Consider the following 12721-nt stretch of genomic DNA (forward strand, 5'->3'; position numbering starts at 1 on the left):
TTGTGGATAATTGGAGGCAAATTCATCTCAATGTAAGTGAAATCAATTAAAGATAACCATGCAGTTGCTATCAAGTCATAAAAATGTCATTCCTAAATTAATGCGACAGTCAACAAATTTTTAAATTGTAATACTATACATTTAAATAATAGGATAAAAATCTTGTAGAGCAACATATCAAAATAAAATGATTAATCACATTGGTAAATTAAGTTATCAAACAGCAAAACCATGGTCAGCAAACTATTAATTTATTTAGCCATCTAGTATTATTATTTACTACAGTATATATAAATTATAAAACACTCTACATTGTTTATTTAAAAAAAAAAAAACATAACATTTACATGAAGAGCTAAATCTATACATATATCATCTACTGCAATTGCAACATACGGCATTCCATATGTAGGCAGGGAAGATTATTACTTACAACACCATAGTGTCCATAAACGGATAAACCCAATGAGAATGCTATGAAGTGGAGAAGAGAGAACTAAAATTCACGATCAGGAAACAGCACAGGAGCCACAAGAGTCCAGATATACAATCCAGCAGTGACCCACTCAGTGCCAATTCGAACCCATACAGATGTCCAACCAACATCTATGAGATCTGAGCTCTCAGATGTGCTGGTCCATCCAGAAAGAAGCATAGCTGAATACATGCTAGCCAAGGCAAATATTAGGTGGAAGAAAGAATATGAATAACTAACTGGTTGTGCTTCCTTTTCCTCCTTCTTTGTGTTTCCTTCTTCCACTTCTTCAAGAAGAGGTTTACTCGCACCTGAAAAAACAAAATGCCAAATGAGACATAATAGCTTCAAAAACTGAACCGGACTTCAAGAAAACTTGTATTGATTAAAATTTTTTTGCTAGGATATATGGGCGGGAATGAAATATTTAGAATATGCAGAAAGAAACTTGGAGTTTGGGCTATCGGAGAATCCATTACTTGTGAAACAATGCTAACAGGGTTGTATGAGAGAAGCTTACTTTCAAAGAGGCTATTCTCTTCATCCAGAGACACGTTTTCAGAAGTTGTTGAGATCAAATTTGTTTTACTGAATATAGGACTATATGCATTCATTTCATTTTTTAAAGAGAGGGATAGTAATCGAGCATCCAATAATGTTTTCAGAACCGGATCAGTCGGTGGACCAGTAAAAGGAGTACTTTGAGGATTTTGTGGGGGTGGGGCCTATATGCGGTTTCTTATGTATACATAAACACAATTTGAATATATAACAATATGAAAAAGAATATAATATACCTATGTTAACTATATAAATAAAACTAGGCAAATTGTAGTCAGCTTCAGCTTCATCAGGGGTACAGATTAAGCAAACATAAATACTAAAGAGAATCTGGATTTTGCAGATTGATTGGTTAACAGTTTTTCAGTCGAGCTACGAAAACTAGGGTATCCAATAAGGAGTAATTTTTGCATGTATAGTAGGGCTTTTTTCAGTGGTAATAATCAATTTTCTCAAAAGCTCTCTTTCAAAATTGGGAAAAAAAATATTTTCTCAAAATAAGATAAGAAACAAGCAATCCAAAATGCCATCACAGACACATCAAAAGATAAGAGATCATTAAGGATTCCAAACATTTTTTATTACCTGATTTCGGTGAAGATGGTGGTGACAAGAATGTTGTTGAAGATCCAGCACGAAGAGCAGAATACAATACTGAAAGCACTGTTGTTAGCATGCCAAGAATGAGTGTACTTGCACTGACAGCTGTGGACCTGTTGAGACCATTGCACTCATAGCCACGAGGTTCACTAGAAAGACCCGTGTAGCACACATAAGCAGAGTAAAGGGAAATCACAGATGCAGGCAACAAGCTTCCATTCACCTGTTTTTGCATTCCCATTATTATTCACTTTTTCAAAATAAAATAAAATGAATACACAAGGCGACATGAATGAAACCAAGTATCAACTTTCCTTCCAAACCTATCAAATATAATGGCACCAAATAACATCAACCAAAAAAAGAAAGGGCATTATCCAATGCCAATTTTCAGACCTTATAATTTCCTTTTGGTCTACAATATGGTGTAACAAGTTATGACTAACAAATAGGTCTTAGGAGGCACAAACTCCAAAAATAAATACATAGAACTTGTTGGCACAGATCTGCAAATTGAAAAGAAACATCATTCTTGCAAGACTTGTTAACACAAACCCCTCAAAATCCAAGAGTTCACCATTCAGTCATAACAGTCATCACTCTCAATATTACAAAGTTCATAAATCCATCGTTAAGAAACTTGGGCCTAACTCACTCCTAAAGCTAGCTCATAGGAGGAGAATTATCTTAACTCTTATAAGGAGTATACTGACTCTATTCTTAACTAATGTGGAACATCTTGACACACACCCTTTACACTCAGGACTGGACATCTGATACATGAAATTTGCAATACTGAACATTTGCCCAAGTAAAACCCAACAGGACTGGACATCTGTTAATAGGCCAACATTCAAATTGGATAGGTTCTGATACCATGTTAAGAAACTTATATCTAATTCACTCCTAAAAGTTAGCTCATAGAAAGAGGACTATCCTAAAACTTATAAGGAGTATATTAACTCTATTTCTAACTAACGTGAGACATCTTAAACCCATATTAGCAAATGATTAAACATTTAATAAATTTAATTTACTTGGCAGTGTCACAAGATAGATAAATAGATAGATAGATAGAAAGAAAAGAGATCAAAATGGAGAGAGAAAGTTGTTCAAGCTTACAAGAAATCAAGAATTAGGAGAATCAAATGATTAACCATCATTAGATGGGCAATTTAGTGTTCTAGTATCTGATATCCAGATAACTCTTTGGATTAACCTAGAGTGACCTCCTTCCAATAATACCATTACATAATGAAGTAATTATTGCATTTGAAAGATACAAGTCATATAAGGATTAAGGAGTATGTCAAAAGACAGATTAACAAATATCAAATTATCGAAGTGAGGAGATCAAAACTAGGGACATAATTGGGGTGTGGAGCCCAAAAATAGACCAGGGCCAAAGCTTCAACTAAAGCTGATATTTAAATTTAAATGGCCCAGAGATTCTGGAAAATAAAATTAATAATGTATCCAAATGTAAAACGCACTAATGGCTTGGTGGCATGCATCAAGATAGTATGCACCATTCCAGAAAATCATTTAAATATAGCTTGGGTCCAGAAAAGAGAAAGACATGTGGCATTCATTAAAAGAATTTTCTTTCAGATGATGTTTCCTTCATGACATTTCCTCTTTGGCAGTGAACTACATTTTCCTACTTTTTACCAATGCATCATTGTTATATGTAGTCTTAAATTTGGATTTTGTCCTGATTAGTCGTTAAGTTAGCTCAAAAGGTAAGGATTGCTTCCTCTAAAAGCTCTCACTCATATTTTTAGTTGGATTTGAGATTTCCACACACCTTCACCCAGATTAGACATCTATAATGAGAAAATTGTACTAGTTTTTTCTTTTAATATTGCATTGAACAAGTTGCGGGTTCAAGTAGGTTGCACTAGGAAAGTCATGGGGTCAAGTAAGTTACGCTGAGAAATCCATGGGACCAGATCAAGTTAATTGCACTAAAAAAATCCAGAGTAGCTTTTTTTTTTTTCTTGTTTTTAGTTAAAGTCACACTCAATATAAAATCTAACATAAGCTTTGATACCATTAAATTTGAGCTTTGGCTTAATTTAACTTTAAAAGCTAGCTCATAAGGTAAAGATTACTTTAGCCTTTATAAATTCTTATTTGGCAGTATTTGTAGTCGATATAAGATTTCAACATGAAGATTGTTTAATATTTGTCATTTAACAACGCATTCAGAAAATTAATCATGTTCCGTTGCTAAGAAGAATCATGTGTCTCACTAACAAACTTAACCTCGAGAAAGATTACCAGTATATTGGCAGAAAGCTAGAAATATCTTTTGCATTGTTAGAGAAGCCATGAAAAGTCATACAGGATTTCAGGACTTTGTTAAGCATACAAAAACAATACATTATTGGAAATTGAAGAACCTTTGTATGTTCTCTCATCACCAAGTAATTCATATCGCACAAGAGAATTGAATAAGTTTCAATTGCTTAAAAGCATGTCTATTCTTTACCTTAGGATGTAAAGCAATAACCGCAAACAAGAAAGCAAGAATCATGGTCATGACAAGGAAGAAGACGTTGAGGCTACAATCATATCCAGAAGGGTTGAACCAAATGAAAAGAATTCCTGACACTGTAAATGCTGCGATGTAGCATCCAATCGATACAGCAAGTAAAGCAATGTACCTAAACAAGCAAATTTCTTAGGATCACAATGGCAAATAGAAAACTATAACGAGGAAAAATCAGCATACCATTTCTGTTCATCTTTCTCAACCCATGCATCATTCCAAGTGTGAGTAAAGTCAAGTAAAATTATCACTTGAATCAATAAAAACAAGCCAGCCCCAAATTTTGATATGAATCCTGTAAATATGAAAGTTGTGCACGTCAATTTTAGAATTAGGGTTTAAAATCAATTGGGGGAAATTTTTTCATGTAAAAAAAAAAAATCAGAAATCAGACCTCACATACAACTCTATATAGGTAGAGTAAGCAATTAGACAGCAATAGACACCAGACTAATAAGAAGATGAAGCACTATAACAAAACATATTCCTTCTGATATATTAACCAGTTATATAGTACTTCCATTTGTCAAACCAGAAAAAGGGCAGCATTAATTTATTGCTATGATATCTCACATTGGCTAGGAATATGGCCAACATTCTCTTTATTGACTTAGACAATCCATCCCCCTTGACCAACCTATTGGGGTTGAGTAATAACTTAGGTCAAATCCATTTCTAATAGTTAAATCAATTCTCCTTGGACTAGACCAAATTCTAGGCTAGGCCATCATGATCCCCCCCCCCCTCCCTTTTTTCAAGTCCTAAGTCTATGATGTATAAGGGTCAATAGAGCAAAGTTCTTAGCCAAAATAAAATGAATTTATTTTCCAAGTTAAATTAGTGTAAAAATGTTCTGTACTTGCATCCAATGATATGTTGCCAAGTAATGTAATGATTACCATATATCATGTGATTGTTAACATGGTTAAACTCATTAAATGTGGTGTCTTAACTCAAGATTAAATGGTAATGTAAAAAGTTTTACATTGACGAAGCATCAAAATGAAACTCAAACAAAATTTGTGATAGGAGTGTTGGGGAAGGAGAGGTATAGACATCTGAAAATCAGTTTGAGAGTCATTAAATATAGCCAGAAAGCCTCTTCAAAAGATGCTTTTTAATGCAAAATCTGCGCTGAATAATTCAAGAATCATACTATATTCATTCATCAAGGCCACGGAATTAAGCAAAAACAGCAAAGGGTACAGAAAATACCATATACTAATATTACGACATCAGGAAGGAAGAATGCAAGGACCACAAGCAAAAGCCAGATCACCATTTTTGCAGTCCAACCACCATGGTGCCATGAATCACGCCTATCATTCTGGTCCTTCACACCAATCATAATAAGCGCTAGGATGCCAAAGAATAAGAAATTTCCCAAGCTCACACGAAGAACCGCTTGTATTTGATAGAACTCCTTTGTTTGGGCATCCGTTTCGGATGTATTTATCCCTGCAAGTAAGTATTAATATACTAAACACATAAAAAGGAAAAAACATTCAAGTACTAATTCTGCTCCTCCACCATATGCCGTTTTATTTTATTTTTGTTTTTGGAGGGGCTAAATTCTTCCTGGAATTATCAAAACCAAACATACGCTTAGGATCCGTTAGGGTAACAGTTTAATTATGTGCTTATTTAATGAGCTCTTATTGCATAAGTGATTTGTATCATGAATTTGACCATAGAACTTATTGACATAAGCTAAAATGAGCTTATTCTAATAAACTACATAAAGAAACTTATTGAAAAAAAGTTTTTAAGAGTTATAAAGCGATCTATGAACTCTTCCAAACACTCCATTAACAAAATTTTTCAGTGTTTCCACAGGACCAAAGTTTCAAGTTTTCCCTAATAGCCTGAATCATAAATCTAGGCACGTGGTAAACGAGGCTGCCCCGGAAGGCAAATTCAAATTCACAGCTCAAAAAGTACTGGGCAGGAATATGAAGCAAGGTTAATCACACTTCACAGATGATGAACATAAATACCCAAATGGAGAATTGTGAGGAAAATTGAAAACTTTAGAGAAAGAATGGAAAATACAGGGGAGTTTCTCCAAAAGGGGTGCTCCAACTTCTCTTAGGATCCACGAAACAATGAGAGAGACGCCGAAGAGAGCACAGTAACCGATTCTGGCAGATTTTTGGGAGATGCATGATGCCGTAGAGGTGCAGAGACCGCCTGTCATAGACGCGCAGCAAGATAAACAACACGACATGATGACGATGATGTTTGATAGGAGATACTAGAGATATCACCTTCTCTCTCCTTTCACGGTTGAATTTCTCTGTGATCGAGTTCGATTCAAGAATCACTGCCTCTATACACAGCTCCGTGCTTCGCATGTGTCGTTTCAAAACTTCCCTTCGTCGTTTAAGGAAACACTCGTTGCATTCTTATCCACTCCCAGGTTTCAAAGATTTCATTTTTTTTTTAACTATATCTCAGATATTTTCCATTAGAAACAATTTTAGTAAATCAATCATGGATGTAAACTTTTTTTTTATTTTATACATTTCTTACTTTAAACAAGACATATTTAAAAAATTTACGACCAAATACTCAAGTTACATGACAGATACATAAATGATTTGTTAGCAATTTGTTTGTGATAAAATAGAGTCTTCATTGTCAAATTTAAGGACACCTATCGTTGGATTATTTCATACTTAATGTTTTCTATTTTTTTTTTTTAAATTATTAACTATATGTAATTTATTTGATGTTTTATTTTCAATTCAAGCCATTATTTAGTCTAAAATAAGTTTGACTTGATTTTTTAATGTAAAAGTTACTTTATAATTGAAATTCAAAATAAAGTTTTAAAATTAAAACTATCTAATAATTTTATATTTTTTAGCTAAAAATGAATTTTTGTTTAAAATTCATTATACAGCGTATTTTGATATTTGGATTTAAATAAAAAATAAAAAATAAAAACAAATAATTCTTTTAAATAAATTTATTAATGAGCTTTTTGTAATGTTATTAAAATTTTTAATAAATTTTATTTCCTTAAATTGTATTTGACTCATGTAAATTATAGCAAACAGTATTAAAAAAATAACGTTTAATAAAGTTTTTGCGGAGTAATCGTTTTTGCTTTTTATGTTTATGTTTATAAATAAATGCTTGTAAACTTATTTTAAATTTTTTAAATTAATTTTAATTATTATTATGTTTACAATGAAGTAATTTAAAATTAAAATGTTTAAATATATTTTTGTTCTTGTAAATATTGTGAGTTTTGCTTTGAGTTTGTATATTGATTTTATGTTAGCAATTAAAATTAAATTGTCTTGTTAAAATTTAGATGCTTTGAAAGAAAATATAAACACTCTAAGAATAAAATTTAATTTCACAAAATATTTGTATTGAAATAATAAATAATACATTCAATACTTGACTTTGTTAACCAATTTTCGAAGCATAGAATTTTGTTTTCTAACTTACTAAAACAAAGTTGGCTGATCTCTCAAGTAACAACTTGACAGCTAATATTTTGTTTCAAGATTTATGTATGTTCAGTTTGTTGATAACCAATGCTTGACTAATTATGATGGACTTGGTAGAAATCATCCACGGGAGATAAAATACAACTTACAATCTTATAACTAAAAGAAACGTAAACAACTTTGTAGCAACTAATTAAGTTACAACTTTTGACTATTAAACAATTCTAGCAAGTTTTTAGGTTGTCAAGTTTATCTTCTAATATTTTATTTTATTTTAATTTAATATTTTTATTTTTATTTTGTGTAACTTTTCATTAGATAGCTAATAATTTAGCTAATAGATGCTTAAGTAGGCTTTATCAGATACATCAACTCATTACATATATTAAAAATTAAATTAAGAAGAAATGAAAATAATATTTGTTATATTTCAATTTGAGTTGATAAGGTAAAAAATTTTAAAACATGATAAAAAATTTAGACCTAAATGACTCTAAATTTTTTAACATAGACTCAGAACTTATTTAGTTTGCATGTTAGATTGTTCATAAATGTTTGGTACTGTTAAATTGCTTATAGATGTTTAATCTTATAAAATTCACAAACTAGGTGTCTAGTCCAATTGAACCACCACATTATCTAATCTTAAGGGTGAGAGGGTGTATTAAGACATCTTACATTAGTTAAATAAAAGCATATACTCTTTATCAAAGTTAGAATAGTCTTCCTCTCATAAATTAACTTTTAGAGGTGAGTTAGGTCTAAAATTTTAAACATGATATTGAAGTTATCTAATCTTGTTAGATCATTTGCACATGCATGTTAAGTTTTACAAATTTCATACATTAAATGTTTAATCCTAAGTGTAAGAGATGCGTAATAAGATGTCTAACATTGATTAGGAATAGAGGTAAAATACACATACATTAAGTTGACAAGTATTAGAATTTAATTAATAAGCATCTTTCATTATTATTATTATTATTTACATTCTAATAAGTTTATTTTATTTATTTTTATTTTTATTTTATAAAATTAATGAATAATTAATATTTTTATTAATATTTATTTAGTAGAGGACAATAAATAAGTAAGATGGTGTAATAGACAAATGGTATGATAAAAATTTAAGTAATAAATTTTACAAAATTTAGAATATCATCATTTTCTTAATTTTTATGCAACTATGAGTAAATGATAATGACCAAAAAAATTGAAAATATCAAGATGAAAATAATATTTTTTTACAAGGTTTAAAACAAAAATTGTTACATTTACGTGAATTATAACAATTTAAATCTATTAATTATGCATTATTTAAAAAATAAAATATAATTCAATGAAAATTTAAAAAAAAGCCTTAAAACTATCAAGTAAGTGAATCAGCTCAGCAAAAAATTATTTTAAATCAAGTATTAGTAAATGCAATTATATTAAATGCATGAAAGAAAATTTTGTAGCCTATAATATTCTTACCTAATTCAAACAAAATTACTTGTAGTGTATGATATTTATAGTGTAGACCAAGCAAAGACACTACACTTTCATAACAGTGTGTAACATTTGACAAAATGTCAAACAAATTTGATAATTGAGCTTCTAATCTCATAATACAATGAACCTAACAAAACTCTTAATTTGCAATGATGAGTCACTAACTCATCTAGGAAATTAAAATTTTTTGACATATTTTATTGGATTTAAATCATAAAATAATGCAATTAATTGAAAAATTCAATGAAAGGTTGCAAGTACTGAAAAATTTATATAGATCATTCATATTTTGATGTTGTTAATTAAATTTTTGAAAGAAATTAGACAAAAAGTGGCAATTGGACTAAAGAGCGAAAGCTAAGTGCTGCAGGACACACTTTGTGGGGACATGAACTTTCATTTGTGGGGATACGATGCTGACAGAACCTATAAAAGAAGAAAATTATGAAAAGACGACATCTTTTATCTTTTTATTTTTTACGATTCTAGAGCACAGAAACCTAGGTTTTGATACAGTGTACGTAGAATATGGTAGCTAGGATATTTTTTTTACATCTTTACTAGAAGATCTTCATGGGAACTTGGATTTGATCTTATTTTCTCTGGTTTATGTAATAGAATAATAACTTCTTATTTCTTCATTTTGCTATAAACGTTTTTGTGAACATGAACTCTATTTCTGCAATATAATTCAGTTTTATATTACTTACTTTCCTCATATCTAGCTAAATATTTTGGAGTTGAGTGACGATGAACTTATACCTTTATCCTTTGCAATGAATTAACATTGGACATAGCTCAAGATACAAACTTTATTCTAATATTTTGATTCTGAACTTAATGTCTCACTGTTCTACGTGAATGAGGTTGATGAAAAGGAGTTCATTGCTGAAAAGTTGTGAGCTTTCTTGGACTGGATCCAAAATGCATATTATAAATTGTCTAGGAATAGAAGTTTATAATGATGTGGTTTGTTGGATTTTAAATCTTAACGCTGAATGTCTTTAGTTGTATCTAAGGAATTAAGACACTAATTTTATTTTAGAACTAATTACCAAGGAATTGGGATTGAGAATTTTAGAAAATTTGACCATTAAATAAAGTTGTATTTTGAGTTATGCATATATTTGTAAGCAAAGGGAAAGAGATAAGGAATTTCGAACTCAACCTATTTTTAATTGTGTTTAGACCTATCTCCAATAATTTAGACATTTACATTCTGCAATTATTTTAATTATTACTCCATTTTAATCTTGTAGTTTTTTTTCATTTATAAATATTAATCTCAGCACTTTAATTTCATTTTTACAATTCTGCACTTGTTTAATTTTCGTTCTGTTCAACACTGTTTTTAGCGACCCAACTAGTGTAATTCTTGTGAGTTGATACTTAATATTAATTCTTAATGACGATAATCTATTTTGTTACTTCAATAATTTGGTGTACTTACCAAAAAGTTTATCATGCAGCAACATTCTAGTCTGGAGGTGTGAAAGAATTAAAAAGAACTGGGGTCTCGGTACAATTCACCTTTTGTCTAACTTTCCAAAGGAGAATGCTAATGAATGCTAAATTCTCATCTTCAACTTTAAGCAGGTCTTTTCAACTAGATAAAGAAACAGCTCACGGATGAATCCATTGATCTAATATATGTTTCCTTTCAATTTCTAATGACTTATCTTTTTTTTTAATAATTATAATCTATAGTTTTTTTAATAATTGCATATGTATTAAAATTTTACAATTTATGAAAATGAATACACACATGTCGCTATGGCTGGGGCCATATTTGAACCACAGAAAGATTTCTCCAGAAAAAGATCCTAATAACTCATGAGGAGAAATAAAATACAAAAATATATCAAATATCAATCCTAGAATCAAGCAGTCTCCAAGACAATGTCACTTGAGCTACTGCACAAGATATACATGATGATTTTTATTGTTTTTATTTTTCTCCTAATTAATAGAAAAATGTTGAGAAAGAAATCAGGTAGCTAGAAATAATCAACACAGGCTTCTAGTCTAATCTGTAAATCACTGAGTCACAGGAGATGTGATCAAAACAATCAACACGGGGGGCATTGCATTTGCAAAGAAACTAAAACTGGAAGGATGCTGGTTTATTTATAATTCATAAAGTTTTTAAACTATAAGATGATCCTTAAATTCAGTCTTAAGATAACAAAACTTAATAAAAAAGAACAATGTTTAATGTACTGTTAAAAGGATAACATAAGGATATCTTTTGTGTTTTAGAGTGTACTTTTTTAGATGTGTATAAAAAAAGTGAAAGATAAAAATAATTAATTAGATGTGTTAATATTTAAAGATTTACCACAGTCGTTAACTGCAGAAATAAATTATATAAGGCACTATGACACGTAACTTGTTAGTGCGTGTCCCATTTGTGTTTGTAGTGTATGCTATAATGAAAATATTTTCAAACACGTATCTGAGTGTAATTTTTAGAGATGTTTGTACTTTCTAGCAAACTAGATAATATTATGTTATTTTATTTTGATATAAGTTAAATTTTCTATTAAAGAAAATAATAGAATAAACCCATAACATAGACTTATGATATATTGTTAGTTAAATAAACAATAAAAATAAAATTAAGAAAAGTTATTCAATCCTTACACCAAACAGACTCGTAAAGTTTTGCAACTTCAGAATATTGCGGGATTCTTTATTCTTTTTTAGATAAGAGAGAAAAATAATAAAAGCAATAGAGAACAAGAAAGTTCACTAGTTTAATCACTCGGCTAGAAAGCTTGAAGCCTGCAAATGATAAAAAATAATGACTAAAATATCAATTTTAATGTCTTTTTTTTTCTACAAAAAGTAATAGAATTATAAAAGTAAAGCAATTAAATAAGCAAGTTAAAAATCTATTAAGGCTGTTAATTATATTCTATATTAAATTGATGGTTATGATTGAAACAGGAAAAAGAAATTATTCTTTTTATATATCTACATCATTGAGCTTGAATAATACAAGTTCTTAGTTTCATGGTTAGTGGTTCCTTCCAAACATAGAAGTTACAATGTTATTAATATTATATTATAAACATAGAGTATCTAGAAGGTTACAGAAACATGTAAAAAAAAATTATTAATTAAAGCACTCTAAAAGATTAACAATCTACGTTATTTATATTGTGTTATTAATTCTGCACCGTTGAAGAAAATTAACTAATATAAAAAGTATATTAAAAAAAATACAACTTTTTATATTGGTTAACTAAAAAATTAATTTAAAAAATATTTTTTAAAACATTATTTTTACATTAATTATCTTTGAGAACTAATGTATAAAGTATTAAGTAAAAATGTTACTTTTTATATCAGTTATCTCAGAATACTAATGTAGAAATTTTTAAAAAAAAACACTTTTACATGAATTATGTAAAAAATAATGAAAATTTTTGAATATTATTATTTTCAACATTTTATATTTTGAAAAATATATCTTTTAACATAGAATTTATATTTATACAAATTATATATTTATTTCGTATAACTTTTTGAGATCTGTTTGACTTAAACACTTGAAGGAGACTTTAAAAA

At 29.5% G+C, this 12721-nt stretch overlaps 1 protein-coding gene across 2 annotated transcripts; it reads right to left on the bottom strand.

Annotated features, from left to right (window-relative positions):
* Window positions 1-219: 219 nt before the first annotated feature.
* LOC113870957 (probable serine incorporator) lies at window positions 220-6604 on the bottom strand. 2 transcript variants are annotated; one of them, XM_027507578.1, is made up of 6 exons: window positions 6243-6604; window positions 5406-5648; window positions 4374-4485; window positions 4131-4305; window positions 1622-1859; window positions 220-786 (listed from the first exon to the last, which is right to left on the bottom strand). In XM_027507578.1, the coding sequence occupies exons 1-6, from the start codon at window positions 6415-6417 to the stop codon at window positions 497-499; spliced, it is 1233 nt and encodes a 410-aa protein (XP_027363379.1). In that variant the 5' UTR covers window positions 6418-6604; the 3' UTR covers window positions 220-496. The 2 variants fall into 2 exon arrangements, with proteins under 2 accessions (XP_027363379.1, XP_027363371.1); XM_027507570.1 differs by having other exon boundaries at window positions 295-786; window positions 4131-4300; window positions 4369-4485; window positions 6243-6558.
* Between the last annotated feature and the right edge of the window lie 6117 nt (window positions 6605-12721).

Source organism: Abrus precatorius, unplaced genomic scaffold (assembly GCF_003935025.1).
Source record: "Abrus precatorius isolate BTA unplaced genomic scaffold, Abrus_2018 Scaffold10, whole genome shotgun sequence".
NCBI classification, from domain to species: Eukaryota; Viridiplantae; Streptophyta; class Magnoliopsida; order Fabales; family Fabaceae; genus Abrus; species Abrus precatorius.

Excerpts from the sequence above, each read along its gene's own strand:
- LOC113870957 (XM_027507578.1), bottom strand. The coding sequence starts at position 6,417 with ATGTCGTGTTGTTTATCTTGCTGCGCGTCTATGACAGGCGGTCTCTGC. Across the intron at positions 4,306-4,373 it reads GAGAAAGATGAACAGAAATG|GTACATTGCTTTACTTGCTG; the intron begins GTATGCTGATTT and ends TTGCTTGTTTAG. Across the intron at positions 1,860-4,130 it reads TTATTGCTTTACATCCTAAG|GTGAATGGAAGCTTGTTGCC; the intron begins GTAAAGAATAGA and ends ATGCAAAAACAG.